This window comes from Lepisosteus oculatus, chromosome 5 (assembly GCF_040954835.1).
Source record: "Lepisosteus oculatus isolate fLepOcu1 chromosome 5, fLepOcu1.hap2, whole genome shotgun sequence".
Lineage (NCBI taxonomy): Eukaryota > Metazoa > Chordata > Actinopteri > Semionotiformes > Lepisosteidae > Lepisosteus > Lepisosteus oculatus.
In genome coordinates, this window is record NC_090700.1 from 42,385,476 (window position 1) to 42,403,019 (window position 17,544).

The 17,544-nt window shown below is 39.4% G+C and overlaps 1 protein-coding gene across 1 annotated transcript; it reads left to right on the plus strand.

Annotated features, from left to right (window-relative positions):
- Window positions 1-11,682: 11,682 nt before the first annotated feature.
- Window positions 11,683-15,650, plus strand: cfap161 (cilia and flagella associated protein 161). Its single transcript, XM_006628665.3, has 7 exons — window positions 11,683-11,835; window positions 12,525-12,614; window positions 13,237-13,460; window positions 13,555-13,636; window positions 13,867-14,025; window positions 14,789-14,862; window positions 15,313-15,650. The coding sequence occupies exons 1-7, from the start codon at window positions 11,767-11,769 to the stop codon at window positions 15,503-15,505; spliced, it is 891 nt and encodes a 296-aa protein (XP_006628728.1). The 5' UTR covers window positions 11,683-11,766; the 3' UTR covers window positions 15,506-15,650.
- The last annotated feature ends 1,894 nt before the right edge of the window (window positions 15,651-17,544 follow it).

Here is a 17,544-nt window from a genome sequence, read left to right on the forward strand (position 1 = left end):
CATTCCTGGTAAAGTCAAAACTGGACAGGAACAACAGGAAACCAATAGCTCGCGCTATCAGAAGACATTTCCTTCGGAGCACAAAATGTCTGAGTAATGATTTGTAGTAAGGTTTCGCCCATTTCCTGCTAAAGGAGGAAAATTTGCCTATCCCAGTCCCTTGGAGTTACTAGTTCCCATCCCTGCTGTGATGTCATATTTTCTCATCTAGGGAGAAAATCCTCTTTTCCCCAAACAGCATTTAGACCAATATCCTGTTCTGTTGGGGAGCTGTTACTGTAAACACGTGTCACTTCCGCATCTTGAACAAAAGCAGCCAATGACGGCTTGAGATCAAGTGGGAAAATTTAGTTGAGATGTTTTCACGTACTGCAAAACCTCAACAGGAGGAGAAGGTGACTCTCGCGGAGAGTGATTTGTTATTATTGCTCTGGTCCCAAATTGATTGATGGTTATTAATTGATTATTGATTAATGTTCTACTGTACTTTCCATTGTAAATGACCTCTCGGGCTTAAACACTAACCTGACTTTACAAGAGATTTACAGTAGTCTTCCAGGACAGTGACTCTCAGTCCTAGTCCTAGAGGACTCATAAGTCTGCTGGCTTTTGCTTCAGGTGAGATCTTAATGACAGACTATTTCACTTTTCATACTGTTCAAAAGCCACTACTCTAATAGTTATTAACCCAGAGCTAATTAGTACATTTCTGGATTGCCCTCTTTAGGTGTGATGACTGAAATAACACCAATTGGTCTTAAGCAAAAGGAAAGACACTGATCTGCTGTGGGAGTTGTCTGATGCAATTTCATTTCCATCTTTCTATGTGCATCATAAATTGATCACTAATTAAAAACTGTTTAGACAGAAAGCAAGACCTGATTAGCATGTTGAGGAGAGACTGCGTGAAGTTCTGTGTGCTAAAGCTTTTGGAACTTATTCACATTAAATAGAGTTCCTTTGAAACCCACGACTGAGTGCAGAAAAAGTCTGAACAGCAAGTATTTTGCGTATAGGCAGCAAACAGTATTTGTTGATTCAGGGCACAATTGGAACAAAAACAAGCAAACACAGGGGTACTCAAGAACCTGGACTGAGAGCCAGTTCTCTAGGGCATTGAAACTGCTGGACATTGAACTAGAAATCCAGAAACAAATATAACTTACAATAATTCAGCCAAAAGATCTTCAAATCATGCAATTTTACATATTTTACATTACATAATGTAAAAGTGTACATTAGACCTGAAAAGTTTGCAATCATTTCTACAATCTTTGCAGTTGCTGAATGTAAAAGGGCACTGGAACAATAACCAAGTTACAACACATCTTCATGATCTATTATTTATAAATATGTGATCAAATTACTTAGATTTCCAAGAAGGTAATTCATGCTAGTAGTTAGCTTGTGAGAAGCCTGCATTACTTATAACTCTGTATCAGATATGTGAGAGTGTCTACGTGCTAATTATGACTGTATCCAATTACCTTTTGTATGTACAGAATTACGGTAAGTTCATTTCTTTTTCAGCAGTCAATGTTCAGTAAAAAAGAGGGAAGGAACCTGCTGTCTTCTTTAATGAGATGTGTTTCCAACCTAAGATATTATGCATATCTATTTAAAATATGCTAGAAGAACATTATACTGTATATCAAGCACTGCTGTCAATATTTTTTTTAAAAGCATAACAAAATGAGTATGGACGGACTGTATTACAGTGGCACGTCTGATTAAATTCAGATGGCTCAAGTCGTGGTCACCTGTGCATTCCAGGGAGTCATTCAGGATGTACCATTTGCTGTGTGCTATTTCTATCTGTACATTGGAAAAAGGGCTGATCCTCAAAGATGAACACAAAATGCAGCAATAAATCTAAATATAGAAAAGAGCAGCCCCTTGTATTTGGTGCACACCCTCCTGCTAAAGATTTAATTTGACAAGCTGAAAATTTGCAATGAGCTTTAAATTTCTTTTGTAACAGTAGAGATTCTCTGTGATTCATTTCCAAGTGTGTCTTGGAAGCCCTTTGATTAAAAAAACATGATTGATATGGTAATACAGCAGCTGTTCACTATGCAGCCCAAAACCGAGCTGTCCTAGTATGGATTCTGCAAAGATGAATGTCTGTCTTGTGAGACTTGATACTCTGTGGCAGTGAAATTTGTTTCTGTGCTAATAATATACTTTCCTAATTCTTTGAATGCAAAGACTGACATTCTTAAGAGTTATATCATCTCATGGCTGACTAGACACACAAGGGAATCCTAAAACTTTGCAACTCAGGGCAAAGATTGAAGAAGAAATAGAACAGAAATAAAGGCTGGTTGCATTTGTCACATTTACATTGCAGGCACATTCTTCAGTGTTATTGTATGGCTCCTATGAACTGATAATTCACATCAGAATGCTGATATTCTGAATGGCAAACAATGGCCTACATTTTCTAATCAAGCTGCAGGGTTGTAAGGCACAATATGATCCTATGGTTCTGGCTGTTTTCAGTGTGATTGGAACAGCGGTGATTCAAGATGCTAACATCTCCTAGATAGGGAATCATATTGTAGATGCTGTCCTGGCACTGTGCCTTGCACTGCACAGTTAAGCAGGAAAACACTGGCACTAGGATTTCAGCTCATCAACAAACAAATAGCTAGACCCAATTTGGTTTAAAATGTGTTTTCTTAAACAGCCAGAACAATAAAACGTTGTATTGTATTTAATTGGTGTTCGGCTTTGAAAACTTAAACAATTGACCAAATAAATCAAGGTCAATGCAGTGATATTGGTGTTGGAATTAAAAAAAAAAAACACAGAGTACCGTCTTTGAATAAATACCAGCTTCTAACTGTAACTCTCTTCACATACCGTACAGCATCCAATGCAAATGTGTTTACCACTATCCAGTAATGTTCCATTTCTATGAATCACAGTTTTTTAGAGTGAATAACTTTATTCAAAAATGGAATGCACAACGTGAACACAGATTGTGGGTAAAAGAAGTTAAATGTAAAAAATAAACTGGAAAGGAAAATAAAAAAGTAATACTTGATGGTTGCATAAGTATTCAGCCCCCGAATCAATACTTGTTAGATGCACTTTTGGCAGCCAAGCCTTTTGGATTAGATTCTTATACTTGTGCACACTGATATGGTGCATTGTTCTTCTTTATAAATTTGCTCAACACCTACCAAGTTGGTTGGACATAATTTCTGGTCAACAATTTTCATTTTTAGCAACAGAGTTTCTATGGGATTCAAGTCATGACTTTGACTGGATCCCTCAAGCCTTTCACTTTCTCCTCATTAAGTGACTCCAGCGTATCTCTAGCTTTGTGCATTGGATCACAGTCCTGTGGGAAACTGAATTTTCTTCTCATTCATTCCGTGACTTAGGTCTTTAGCTGTCTGAAACATGTTCTTCTCTAGGATTTGCTTGCACTTTGCTCAGTTTATTTTCTCCTCTGTCTTCACAAGCTTTCCAGTTCCTGCTGATAAGAAGCAATCCCAAAACATACTGCTGCCACTACTAGCTTGACAGAAGGGATGGTGCTGACTGATTCATGCTTTTTGTTGGGTTTGCACTTAATGTACCACTTTGCATTTAGACAGAACAGTTTCAATTTTGTTGTGTCTCACCACAAAACCTTTTGCTACATATTTACAATGCATTATTAAACTTCCTGTAAAATGCTTTGTCATATGGAATGAAGATGGAATTTTTTTCAATAAACACAAATCAGCATTGCAGAATGGATGGGTATTGTTGACGCATGGACATTTTCTCCCAAGTCTACGTTGGCCTCAAGGTGGCATCCCTTACCCGTTTTCTCCATGCTCAAAGCTCAGTTTGCAGGTACAGTTGGATCAATGATATGTTTAGGTGGTATTGATCCACTTCTTAAGGATTGGCTTTGTTCAAAGGGATATTCAGTGTCATTGTCACTATTATTATATTATAATGATAGACCACCACTGTTATGTACACAGAAGCTATTCAACTACTTGTATAACTAACCAAAATACCTTAAAAAAACTTGTGCAATTAACATTTTAATTTTTAATTTTCCTTTGCAGCTTTGGCTGACATGCAACTGCTTTCACCCATTAAAAATTCAGTTTGAGCATTCACATTTCGATTGAAAACAATCTCTTGAAAAACTGGACATGCATCATTTGCATGGGACATCAAATTTAATTGATCTGTCCTGGGATCATGCAATTTTTATCAGTACTTCATTGCCTTATTGCTGTTGTTGATAGGCCTTTATATTGTTAATTTAAATTAACTTTATATGCTTTATATTGTTAATTTAAAATTACGTGCACTGGAACTCCACAACAGAGATTCATGGAAAGCAGATGTTTGCTCAGGGACATTTATTTTCAGTTTTTCCCTTTTCCTCTTGGCTGATGTTGACTTTTGGGATCCTTGACACATTGTGCCCTTTTCTGACTTTGACCATGTCTTGTGTCCTGGGGTATTTCGTTCTGTAAGAGCATGCTTGCTCATGCAGGACAGTAGTGTCTTTGTAACATTCACACCCCACCCTCTGGCGGACCAACCCTGCAAGTCACAATCACCGGTGTCTGTGTGTTTTGACAGAATCCCCAGAGGAACTGCAGGGCAGAGCCCTCTCCCGCCCTTCCCCATGTCCCACAGTCTGGATCTTCCACACTCGCAGAAGCCCCACCTTGTCTTTTATTGTAACCAGGCCTAATTAGAGCTCTCAGAAGGTGGGCCATTTGCTATATTTTCTTCACACTTTGACCTATTGTTTTAAGCAAACAATATATTCACGTTTAAATGCCCACCACCTGTGAACTTACAATAAAAAAAAATTCCCAGTATTGCAGTAAAAATGATATCATCATCTAACCATGGAAACTAAGTGTTTCTCACGATCGGTGCTATCTTGTACAGAGACTCTCCTGTCGGAAGCAGGGCAACTTGACAGGCAGCCCTTCCTAATCCACTCCATTGCCTGCTCTTTCTGTAACATTAAAATATTAAAAGAAATGTATTTGTAAGTGATACAACAGATTCATACTGTTATCAGGACAATGACAGAATCTATTTTCTACGAAGTGCACTGATATTTTATTGAACACACATGTCACATAGGTAGCATTAACATTTGTCATGAGCAGGGTTGAACTTCTGGGGGTGTCCTAGGGTAATATTGTGTGTGGCCAGCAGCCATATCACCCTGCAACTCACAACTGGCAACTCACTGAAGCTAAGCAGGTGTAAGTCTGGTCAGTACCTGGATGGGAGACCTCCTGGGAAAAACTAAGGTTGCTGTTGGAAGAGGTGTTAGTGGGGCCAGCAGGGGGCGCTCACCCTGCGGGTCATTTGGGTCCTAATGCCCCAGTGTAGTGACGGGGACACCTATACTGTAAACAGGTGCCATCCTTCGGATGAGATGTAAAACCAAGGTCCTGACTCTCTGTGGTCATTAAAAATCCCAGGGCTTTTCTTGAAAGGAGTAGGGGTGTACCCCGGCGTCCTGGCCAAATTTCAATCATGGCCTCCTAACAATCTCCCTCTATGAATTGGCTTCATTACTCTGCTCTCCTCCCCACTGATAGCTGATGTGTGGTGAGCGTTCTGGCGCACTATGGCTGCCGTCGCATCATCCAGGTGGGGCTGCACATTGGTGGTGGTGGAGGGGAGTCCCCATTACCTGTAAAGCACTTTGAGTGGAGTGTCCAGAAAAGCGTAAGCAATTATTATTATTATTATTATCTATGGTGCATGGCACAAGGTCGCAGATGACATCTAATGCAGCTCTGTCTCATTCCTTTCATAGAGGCTGAACAAGCATGTGCGTGTTCCCTGTTGCCACTTCACCCCAGTTCATCTTACAGATGTGCAATGGGGCTCAGTCTGCAGAGTAGCATATCCACAGCATAACGAATTCCGGTCCGATTTTCAACACATTCTCAGTTCCCAGGAAGTCACTGAAACATAAGTAGCATAAGTGCATGCATTGTCCCATTGGAATGTTGTCCCATCAGGATGAGGCTGCAGGAGGGACAGCCCTGTTGAGCTCATGCACTGCACCTCTTCTGGGAGCACAACTCTTCCGGACTCTGATGTCAGCTTATTTCAGCATTAGTAACTGCCATTTGTAGTTACAAATTCCTATCGGTGTTGTAGGGACAAACACAAGAGGTTGAGAATTATAAGGGATGATGTTTCTATCCCAGAATCATCAGTCACAAGGAAGGACTGCACCCTAGTTGGGTTGCCTGTCCACTGCAGGACAAACACACAGGGACAATGTTAGAGACACCAATTGACCTCACCATGTCTTTGGTTGGTAGGAAGAAACTGATGCAACCTCTGCTCAGAAGGTACACCAGGACAGATGTGCACTCAGGATCCAAGAATTGTGATGAGGTAGCACTAACTCTGCTGCTCCAGACCATTTTCATTTGAGAAAAAATAAACTACAATATCGGACTGTGCAGGAAAACACCAAGGATTGCTTTTGGTTAAGCTTTCCTGTGTCACATTGGACTTAGTTCCCATCAGAAAAGGTTTGGCTTTATACTTCTTTAATTATCCTAACAACTCAAGAAAACATGTCAGATTAGCATTGAATATGCCATTGATTAATACTTGTTAATTTTACTCAACACTTGTAACTTTCAGAAAGATGTGCCTTCTGTTCATTTAACTGCACTTCCACACACACTTTTGTCCTCTGGTTGTTCAGGTATTAGGTGGAATATGACAGTACCACTATATTGGAACACAGAAGGAGCTCACCAAAGAAAGGGAACAAATCTTTTGAAGTTTTCAGCCACCTCAGCACAGTAACCTTTTTATTGATCAGAGCCATGCTTTTAGCGGTGCTCCACAGCTGATAGCAGGTTAAATGCACAGGCCCGATGCCACGTAGCCAATAACGAATTCTTAAATGTAACTACTGTAAGAGTTAAATGAATGTGCCAAGTATTTCAATGCTGAATGAGCACATTTAGAAACACAATCTTTTTTTAAACTACAACCAATGTAAATAAAATGCCATTTCCATTACTTATAGACTGTACTGTATATACAATCTCAAAGGATCAATAAAAATTTAAGGGTGAACTGTTTTCTATTTCCTAGTCAAAATGAAGTCATGCATAATGATACATCTGTTCTTTGACATACAATTATGTAATTTTTACTGTTTGCAATGTTAATGCAGAATGCACAGTAATAGCTCCTGGATATTTTTATTTTCTGTAGTCAAACGTCAAGGAAGTGATTATCACTTGAAATTGTCACATGTCAAACTTTATTTATTAATGCACTACTGTATCTATAAATACCTGTATGTTACAGAAGTCACAAGATTTGAATCCTAGGCCAGTTCTCAGGGGCACTTAATCTAAAAAATTGGTCCTGAAAGTGCTGTTTGCATTCTATATACTACATACTCGACTGTTTCTTTGAAGGATAATATGAACCACCAGTAACTCACTCTCTCCTGGGAACGTTTACATGATGTCATCCTTTCCAGTTCAGCTGGAGGCCTTTTTCATGCAGCATATATAATATACACAGCAAGTAACAGGGTGAAACACTGTTAGGATTTCAGCCCAGACAACATGCTGAATTAAAACATGCAAATTATGAACATTTTCCCGCACTGTCCTCAAAACAGATTATGGTTTGTGAATTCCAGGATAGGCTTTGTACACAATTACTTAAGGATGTAGAAACCTATTAATTCCCCAGTCAACAACCTCTGCTTTTGGTCTAAAGTTTTGCTGAAACAGTGGTGATACATTTAAAAATTGTAATCATCTAATTTTTTTGCTCATTGTCTAAGATATTGGAAAAAACAGAAAGAGAAGATAAAAATATTGATATCATAAAATTGTTTCCTCAGGGCCAGAGATCCTGCACCAGGTCTTTGAACAGCATGACAGTTTCTGACAGCTTCAGGGGCTTGAGTGGGCTTCTCTGATACAATTGTTAGCCCGGCTATTTCTTGCTTAGCATAGCTTTCGGCCATCCAGATTGAAAAAAGATGTTTTTCTCGCATTCACACAAACTATATACTGAATAACTTAAAAGAAACTGAGCTTTTAAAATAAGTGACTGGTAATCTAAAAATGCAAAAGAGAGACACCTATTTTGACCGTGTGAAACTGAGAGCCCTGTGAGGTGGGACTGAGAGCAGAAAACACAGCTGAATTCCCTCACGTGCACGGGTGGGAGTGTTACTAGAGCATGCTATTGTTTAAAAATAATCCCAGCACGTACTGTAAATGGCAGTGGAAGTGGGCGTGTCTCGATACACTTGAGCACATCCTCGAGCTGGACAGGGCAGCAGCCGTGGTGCTGAGCAGGTCTGCCCCCTCAGCTGCCTGTTTACCAAGGATGTTGTGCCTGTTTTCACAGAGGTGCGGCTCATTTCCTTCACAGACGCAGCAGTAGCAGCAGTCTACCCAGCATCCTGCTGCATCTGAGCATGCTCGCAGCTGTCAAGATGCCAGAGTGGCAGAGCAGGGACAGCCTCCACCTTCCTATACTGGGTAACAGGTCAAAAAACTCCCAGGCGACACACTTCTCTCTCTCCCTGCACAGCTGCGCTTCAGGTCAGCTTTACAGGAAAACCTTACCAGTCCATCTCCACTCCAAGCTGACACCTCATGTTCATATGTATTTGCAGTTAGCTCTATATTTATTCATTCATTAGTAATGAATGTAACAATCCTGATTTTGCAAAAAAAAACAAACAGCAAAGCAAATCACATAAATTGATGTAAACATGAAAAATTATAATGGATGTCACAAAAATATGTGTCAAAAATAACTGGACACTTTTTCTAAATATATTTTAATACAGAACATTTCCTTACACCCTATACATCTGTTGAAAACAAGCGCCAAATATGTAATACTTAAGTTTTTTTTGGTTGTCTACTAATTTTACATATCCCAGGAAACACTTTGATTTCCACTGCATAAATAAGGAAGATCAAATCAGAAGCAAAACACATCATTATTGGGAATGTCATCTTGTCTAAAGATCTAAGGTATAGATTATCAATCTAAGAAACTCCAGCAGGTGTAAATATAGGTAGATAATCCATAAAACAAACCATTTAAAATTGTGATGTCGATCACCCACAGGCTCAAGGTCATGGGATCAGTACAATGACATCAGGCAGATGACATAATAATGTTATTCAAATATGAGTTCAGAAGACTAGTTCGAGAGGGTAACTTACACCGAATGGCAGCTACTAGCTATATGAATTACACAGAAAGATAAAGTTCATGTTGAAAAAGAATGTCATCCCCCTATGAAATATGGACATGGGACTGTTGTGTTCCCTCTGGTCCTGGTGGCCTAGCTAGAATAGAGAGATGGACAGATTCATAAATTCAAAAGAGAGACTGAGCCCCATTGCACATATCATACGTATATTTGGGATATTATACTATCTTAAGGCCTGGTATTGTATTCTAAAAAGCTCTAGCAGGATATAACACTTCAAAGCACACCTCCAAACCAACTGCCAAATAGTTAAGGAAACTGAAAATAAGGTTCCTGATTGGATATCACAATTTCCAGACCTCAAACCATCCTTCCATCCATTCATTCATTCATTTTCTAACTGCTTCATTTAATTCAGGATCGTGGTGGAGCTAGGGCCTGTCCCAGTAAGCAATGGGTGAAAGGCAGGATACACATTGGATGGGATGCCCACTGGAAAACTCTTAATACAATGAACCAAACTGAGTTGCAGAGTTCAAGGCTGTAGACGCAGTTCACCATGTTTAATTACCAGATTGTAAAACATTTAATCATCTAGTCAGTTTCTTAAAGATGTCTAGACCACGTTTAGAACACACTCAAAAATGCCTGCCATGCATCATTCAATCACACTAAAGATTGTTTACACACGTACTCATTTCCATTTGACACTACTGGGTCACAAAATCAATCATCAAGACAGCACAATACTGAGATGGACTGGCGTCCTATTCAGGGTCGTAAACCAGAGCCTATCTCCGCAATCAACAGGCACAACTTAGGATACACCCAGGACAGGACGCCAGTCCATTGCAGGGCAAACACACACACACACACACACACACACCCAGGGCCAGCTTATGATTTTATCGAAAACCTATTTAACATGACTTGTTTTTTATTTGATTGAATCATCAAAAAGGAAAATGCACAGTATTTACTGTTTTAATACAGTTACTTACATTTACAGTATAAATAATGAAGTTGGCTGAATTCAGTACATTTAGATTTTGATTAGATTTTAGATTTTGTGCTAGTTATAGAATTTTACTCTTGGTTTGAGTAGTGTGGTTCATTGTATTAAGGGTTTTGCACATATGAAGACAGTTGTAGATAATTGGTCAAAGCACCTATAGAGTAAGGACCACAAAAGTTTTTAAATTCCTCTTTCTTTTCTCAATTTATATATATGTGTGTGTGTGTAAACTGAGATGAAAAAAGACTGTAGTTGTTTTGTTGAATTTTTTTAACCAGTAATAAAACCCTTAAAATACCGATTATTGGTAAATATGTTTAAAATCATAGCTGTATGTAAATGAACAAGCAATAGGTTTATTCCATGCTGAAAAGAGAAGAAAGAAAACAGTGTTTCGTCTGTGGAGCCTTCTTCGAGTGTACCTTTACAGCCTACGTATGGTGACGCAGCTACCCACATGAACTGCTGTATATAAATTACATTCAGTTTTTCAAATATTCTGTCATAGGTAGACCTTGTTCCACCCCATGTAGTTCTGCTTTAGTCACAGCAGAGGGCAGCACACTCTAGAGAAGTCTTTAATTTGCTCGTCAAATTCTTGATTGATTTACAAAAAAAAAATGGTTTAGGACTGAAAACTAAAATTTGCAGATATTAATATGTCTGTGTGTGTTTTGGGTGACGGCCTTGGGAGTCATGTTTGTTTTCAGAGGGACAGAGATACGATTTTATTTGCAGATATTTGCATTGTCAAGGAAGAAGCTGTAAAAATAATTCTAAAGCTACCGACTGATTTCCTAAAACGGTATCGGTGTTTTCGAAAGTTAGTTACTCAGCTATATTTTGTTGTAGAGATTTTAACCAGACTTGTTAATTTTACGGTCACACTGTGTAAGCTGTGCACATCGTCGAAGTGTAAATTTCTCTTTCTCTCCACATCAACAGGTTAGGTACTTGTGCTCAGTAGTTTCAATGCAACAGTTCCTGTTCAGCTAGCTAATGGCGAGGAAATAATTCCTTTCACTTAAAGGACACTCAAATCAAAACACTTTACAGGTAATGGGGACTCCCCTCCAACACCGATGTGCAGCACCCACCTGGATGATGCGACGACAGTCATAGTGCGCTAGTAACTCACATCAGTTATGAGTGGGGACGAGAACAGGCTGATGAGGGCAAATTTATAGATGGGGATTATTAGTACAGTAGGCCAATGAATGACGTAATGAAATTTAATAAATTAGTAGGATAAATACACGTACTATTTATTATACTGTACTCCCACACTAGTCAAATATGGTAATAAATCGGATTTTGTGATATAAAAACTGACTTCATATTCATAGAAATATAAGTGACTTTCCTTGTCAATAGAAGTTTCATAAGGTACTACAGTATTGTCGCGCCGCAGGTACGTCACAGCCGTAACCATGGAAGCGTGTAAACAAAGCTGAGCCTCCAGAGGCTACAGGGCGCTACGGAGACACGGACACAGCTCGCGTCTGCACCTGGTTTTACCTCCGCCATGAGCGTGAGAACGTACAGCGCCAGGGTTCGGGTCGGGAACTGGAGTGAAGATGTGACCCTTGAAGAGGTAAGGCTGCATTCAAACCTGTCAGCGGAGAAGACCGAGCTCTGCGGTGTCCAGGAGCTTTCCAGGTCCTCGGTTAACCCGGGCTGAGTAAAGCTCAGCAGCAGTTTAGAAATGGCAGAGGGGTGATACGGTACCAATTGCAAGTTTCATTCAAAATGTACAGAATTGAACTGATTAAAAAAAAACGTACATGCTACGAATATAAAATCAATGTCAACGTGTGAATAAGAAACCGGCTGCAGTACAATCCAGGAAAGACAGGGTTTATCCAGGTCTGGCACCCATTGGTGTCGAATATCCGCGACCCCGTTAATACTCGGACACAAAGGACTTCCGTATGTCTGTCGCCTTGGCTGTATCAACCAGTTTGCTCAAATCGCTAAAGAAAAATTACAGTCACTGGACAGGTGAACTTAAGATCGTACAGGCTTTAAATAATCATTTCATGAAGTCATCAGATTAAAATCTGAAAGAGGAAAATTAATTTCATACTTAAATGTGGGGTATGAAGGCCTGCTTATTTATTTTTGTGCCCTAAGGGAAATAATGGAAAGGTGTCTATACAGTACAGCTGTCCCAATCATCTGCAAGTCGTCCCTTATTTTCCTAAGATTGTCTTCACCTATTTGTGTCTGTAATAACATTGGACTTGTATTTAATATAACTGTCTCAAAATTGTTGTTTCATAGGACACTCTGAAGGATTTCTTAGACAAGAAGGAAAAAGGAGAACTGATTGTCCAGAGAACAGGGTTCCTGAGGCAGAATATTCTGAAGAAGGTGCTGTCAGGTTGTGTTTCTCTTTAACACCATTATTATAAATTATTATTGATGATGATGATGAAGATGATAGGGATGTGAGGATGCTAAGTGATGTGTTAATGCCAATCCTGAAGTTTCAGCTTCTTTTCCTGGGATTCGGAGGGTTCCACCTGTCCGCATCGTGAATCTGCTCACACTCTTGCTAAATCTATCAGGAACAGGATACAAAAATGCGAGAACAGACAGGGAACTTCTGCTTAAACCTGTTGCCCTTGACGAACGTCTACTGTAGGGATCGCAGTACAGCACACTGCTACCAGACCTTCGCTGTGAAGGGAGTATCTACAACTGTGCATTGAACAGTTCAGTAACAACAAAACTGATTGTCTGATTGTATCACACTATTATGGGGGCTTGGCTGATTATTGTAAATGGTGCCAATTTTAATAATCTTGCAGATCATTTATAATCTGACAAACGCCTGCTACATGTCATTTCATTATAAGTTTGATTGATCAAACGCCTTTCCTATAGTATCCTCACAGTAAGTGAGGCTAAGGGGCTAAGTGTTATTGTTTAACTGTCCAAGCGACGTTTTTCCTAGACTGCGAGAACAGCCGAGTCCTCTGTCCCCTTGCAGATCGACTTGTCAGTGACGAACGACGGGCTGGTTCACTTTGGGGACGTGATAATGCTGGTGAACCCGGACTCCGCCAGCCTGGACTCCCCTTGCGAGCCAGCAGCGCTCGGCATGAACACGGATGCGAGCGAGCTCCGCGGGGCCTCCTTTGTCTGCGCGCCCTGCGAAGTCAGCGCCAGCAGGAGCCTGACACCTTGCGTAAGGAACGCGTTTGTGATCACGAGGTGAGAGCCCAGTCACGAGTGCGTGGAAAACAAAGCCATGCATGAAAGACAATTGACCTAATTCATTCTGCTTATTTTTTTCTCACTTGACCAGTGTGGACGGGAGTCCCGTAGGAGAGCCCCTGAGATACAATCAGAGCTTTTCTCTTCAAACCACAAAAGGCTTTGCAGGAGAAGTGAGTTTCATTGTATTCTCAGATATTTAATAAAAACAACTACTTACATTACTTTATGTTCATGGTTGAAGTGAAAGCTTTATTTTAAGAAAATCAGTATGGCGTATATACAGTTCCAGAATGACATTAACTGCATATTGATTGAAGGTGAGTAAACAAGTCTGATCACTCACCATACCTGTCAAACTGTAAATCAATTTCCTCCTCTCTCTCTGTTCCTTCTTTGGCAGTTATATTTAGCAAGTGATCATAAAACATTCCAAAAATGTGCAAAGAAATCCAGACTACAAGAGGTGATCCTGACCGATGAGCCCTCATTCCTGACGTGGTGGCAGGCAGTATACTACGACCCTCAAGAGCGCATTGAATATGAAGGATTCCCTGTGCCAGTAAGACTTTGTTGTGTTATTTACCAATTCAGCTTGATCTTGTTGTCTTCATTCAAGGGCATATACATCACATTACTCTTATTTTAATGCTTCAGATTATCTCCGCTTTATTTAATTACTTATCAGGGAACAGTTTGACTCTGATTAAAAAGCTATGAACTTCAGTACCTAAGTAATAGTACTGGTTAACAATTCCTGGGGGTCAGATTCTGTGAGAGCAGATGATTTTCCAGCCTCAGCTGAAGCCATGTCACTGTGACAACACATCACATGTCAACCATCGTACCTCTGGGCTGAGGGGAGAAAATTGGGCTCCAGGTCTTCCTGTCTGTTGGCAACACTCAAAAAGTCTTGTAATTGCTGTGTGCTGGTAGTGTCCTCTTCAGCCAACATGCCAGCAAATACAGTAGCATATCTGTGTCCATTTCCTGTTCACTGATTGCTAGCTCTTGAAGTCAGTGGCTGTCCTCCACAGCTTTCAAATGCAAACTCGCAACTATGTAAAAACTATCAAATAATACAAATTACACGCTTATGCATATGAGAGATCATCCCATTGTACTGAGGTGATATAAGATGTATTGGCCTATTTGCACAATAGGAAGGCCTTAAGATAAGCCTAATGCCCTTCAACATGGCTTTAACTTAACCAGTGTTATGTCTGCTCCTAGGCTCTATATAAAATAAAGTTTATTATTATTATTTGGAGTAATATATGAGTTTCTGTCAAAGCGTATGTTTTTTTTCTTTTTGTTCTTCACAGGCGAATTCAAAAGTGCTTATCAGTCATTGCAAGACAAATCAATGTTTAGCCGCCCTCAGAAATTATATCATATGGTAAGCTGAAACAAGCAAATGATTCATATAGGTAATTTATTTTCAGAAATGCAAAAAAGAAGAATGTATCATATACGCGTGTTTAGAAAAAATGTCCAGGTTCTGTCTTATAGTCACACTGAAGGACACCGATATCTGTTTGTGGTTAAACTTTATTAGCTTAGGCTGTAGAAGAAACTCTATAAAGTCCATTGTTATGTCCAAATAACAGCAGCACTCTCCTAGGCAAATCTTTGGGGGGGCTATTTACTATGGTAATTTATATGACCCTTTCATTCATACATTAAATCACAATGTCAATAACAGTGTTGAGTTTAAAGGGGGTGCTTGTCCTCCCATCAAGCTCGGTTTATTTTTATCTGGAAAGGGGGAGGGATTAGTCCCCTGTTGGGTTGGCTGATGACCATAACTCTTGACACAACATAAAACAGGGGTACCCCTTTTTCACAGGACACCTTACGGAAAAGAATATGAAGTCACAGCTCAGACCTTTCTGGATTCCCACAAGGCCGAGCGTGAGGTTAACCACTGGAGCTTCGTTACAGCAAACCCTAGCAACGAAGGGCAGACGATTCCTGACAGACCCGGGGCGATGGCAAATATGACCCCTACAGAGAACACGGAGCCCCAGCACAAAACCTGAGTTAACAAAAATATAAAATGGGAATATCCTAAATCATTTAGTTAATTCTAACTCGATTAACCTAACGTTAACTGTAAGGAAACTAGATCTATTGAAGGTGAGAAGAAATAAAACATGGATGAAAATAAATTCAATGGGATGCTTATTACAGTTTACAGACTCTTCATTTGGTACAGTCTAGCAGTTTTCTAAAGGCAGTTTAAAATAAAGGATGAAACAATGATAAGGCAGACTTTATGGTCCTTCTCTGCAGAACATGAAAATTTAAAATGTTGTTTCACCTCAAGAAATATTCACAACAGGACATAGAATTAAAAGCTTTACCAGATCAATTTTGTCTGCTTTAGACTCATTTATTGTAGTCTGTATTAAAAGTGATTAAGTTTTAGAATTTGATGTTGGGGTGGCCAGTACATTATTTTATGGGACCAAACATAACTCTGTAATGCTTTCAATTCAGGGCTGTGGTGTTTTAGGCGTCCTCATTTTTTCATCTGAAGGGTGCATGTTCTTCAGTCTCTGGGATAAAAGTTTGGTTATTGAGGATACCAAACAGGAATTTCTGGGTGTCTGGCCCACCAATGCATCACCCTCACTTCCTAAGTTTTTTGTGATTACTTGACATTTTCCATTGTTGTTTGTAAAAAAAGTATAAAATACAAAGGTATGGGAAATTGCGTTCTAATTACAGTGAAGCACAATTCCACGAGAAACATTATGGAAAATTGGTTATCAAAAGTACAGTGCGCCAGACAACATTTGTAAGTAAACCAGGATTATCTGTTCATTACGGAAATGGAAAATGACATGCAGGACACTCAGGAATTGAAAACTGCTGCCGCTAGAGGGAGACTACTGCTCAATTTTAACTTCACCATGACCAGCCTTGGGAGATCAAAATAACATGCTTCACAAACTGCAGAAGATCATTTACTGGATAGAAATCTAGAATTCCCATTGACTTTGTGAAGGCAAGACTAAGCTTTTTTGGGGTCTGATGTATTTTTGAAGGAACAAACTGTAATAAATCAATTGTACCATTTCTCTGGTAAATGTCTACACATTTACGTTCTTCTGTGAAATGGCAGTTTATTATTCAAAATACAGGAAAATGTTTTCTTTATACATTTGACTTCAGTAGACTGCCCTGCAGTCTTTTGCAGTGTTATCTAGAGATCACTGAAAATTACCCAATGGATGCATGTACGTCCACACAGTAGGGTAGAGTAATAAAGGGAGCTCTTTCACAAACAGACTTGGCGCTGTCTGTAAACTGTGGAGAGAATGACATATCATCACATGTTATTGTAGAATTTGAACAAAGCATCTATTTATTACAGGATGTAATACATAATTTATATATTTTTTTTAATCCATGAAAACTATTTATGATTACACAGTATATATATAATATACTCATTTTTTTATGGGAAAGAGAAGAATAAAATTCCAGTATTTTAATATTATAAGCTAATATTGACTGAGAATCCTTTTTGCTGAAGTATAGGGAGAAAGCATCAATAGAAAAAAACAGATGCCTTCAAAACAAAAATCTGCTTATGTACCTTGATGGTGGAGGCAATCCTGTCTCAGAGGCCGATGGTGCAAGAAGGGACCACACAATGAACAGGATGCCAGTCCATTGCAGGAGACACCCACAGAGGTGTGGAGGTTAAAGACACCAACACAAGGGGGGTATGCAAACATGCAAACTCCACACGAACAGGGCTCCTGCCTGGAATCAAACCCAGAACCAAAGTGTGGTTAGGCAGCAGCACTAACTGCCATGCCACTGTGCTGCCCAGTTTAATTAGTTTTCATGAATTAACAATTTCTTTGACAGGTGCCAAAGAAAAATATGATATTTCATAACAAAGTCTATTTATCAAGAGTAGCTTATCCAACACATACCAGTAAACACATTGGTAACTGTTGAGAAAATAAACATACAGAGCATAAAAACTCAAAACTTTATTAATGCAAGTATTTTTTATTTTATATAAAAGTACATTAAAAAAATAACTTATTTTTGGCATTAT

Excerpts from the sequence above, each read along its gene's own strand:
- cfap161 (XM_006628665.3), top strand. The coding sequence starts at position 11,767 with ATGAGCGTGAGAACGTACAGCGCCAGGGTTCGGGTCGGGAACTGGAGT. Across the intron at positions 11,836-12,524 it reads AAGATGTGACCCTTGAAGAG|GACACTCTGAAGGATTTCTT; the intron begins GTAAGGCTGCAT and ends GTTGTTTCATAG. Across the intron at positions 12,615-13,236 it reads GGCAGAATATTCTGAAGAAG|ATCGACTTGTCAGTGACGAA; the intron begins GTGCTGTCAGGT and ends GTCCCCTTGCAG.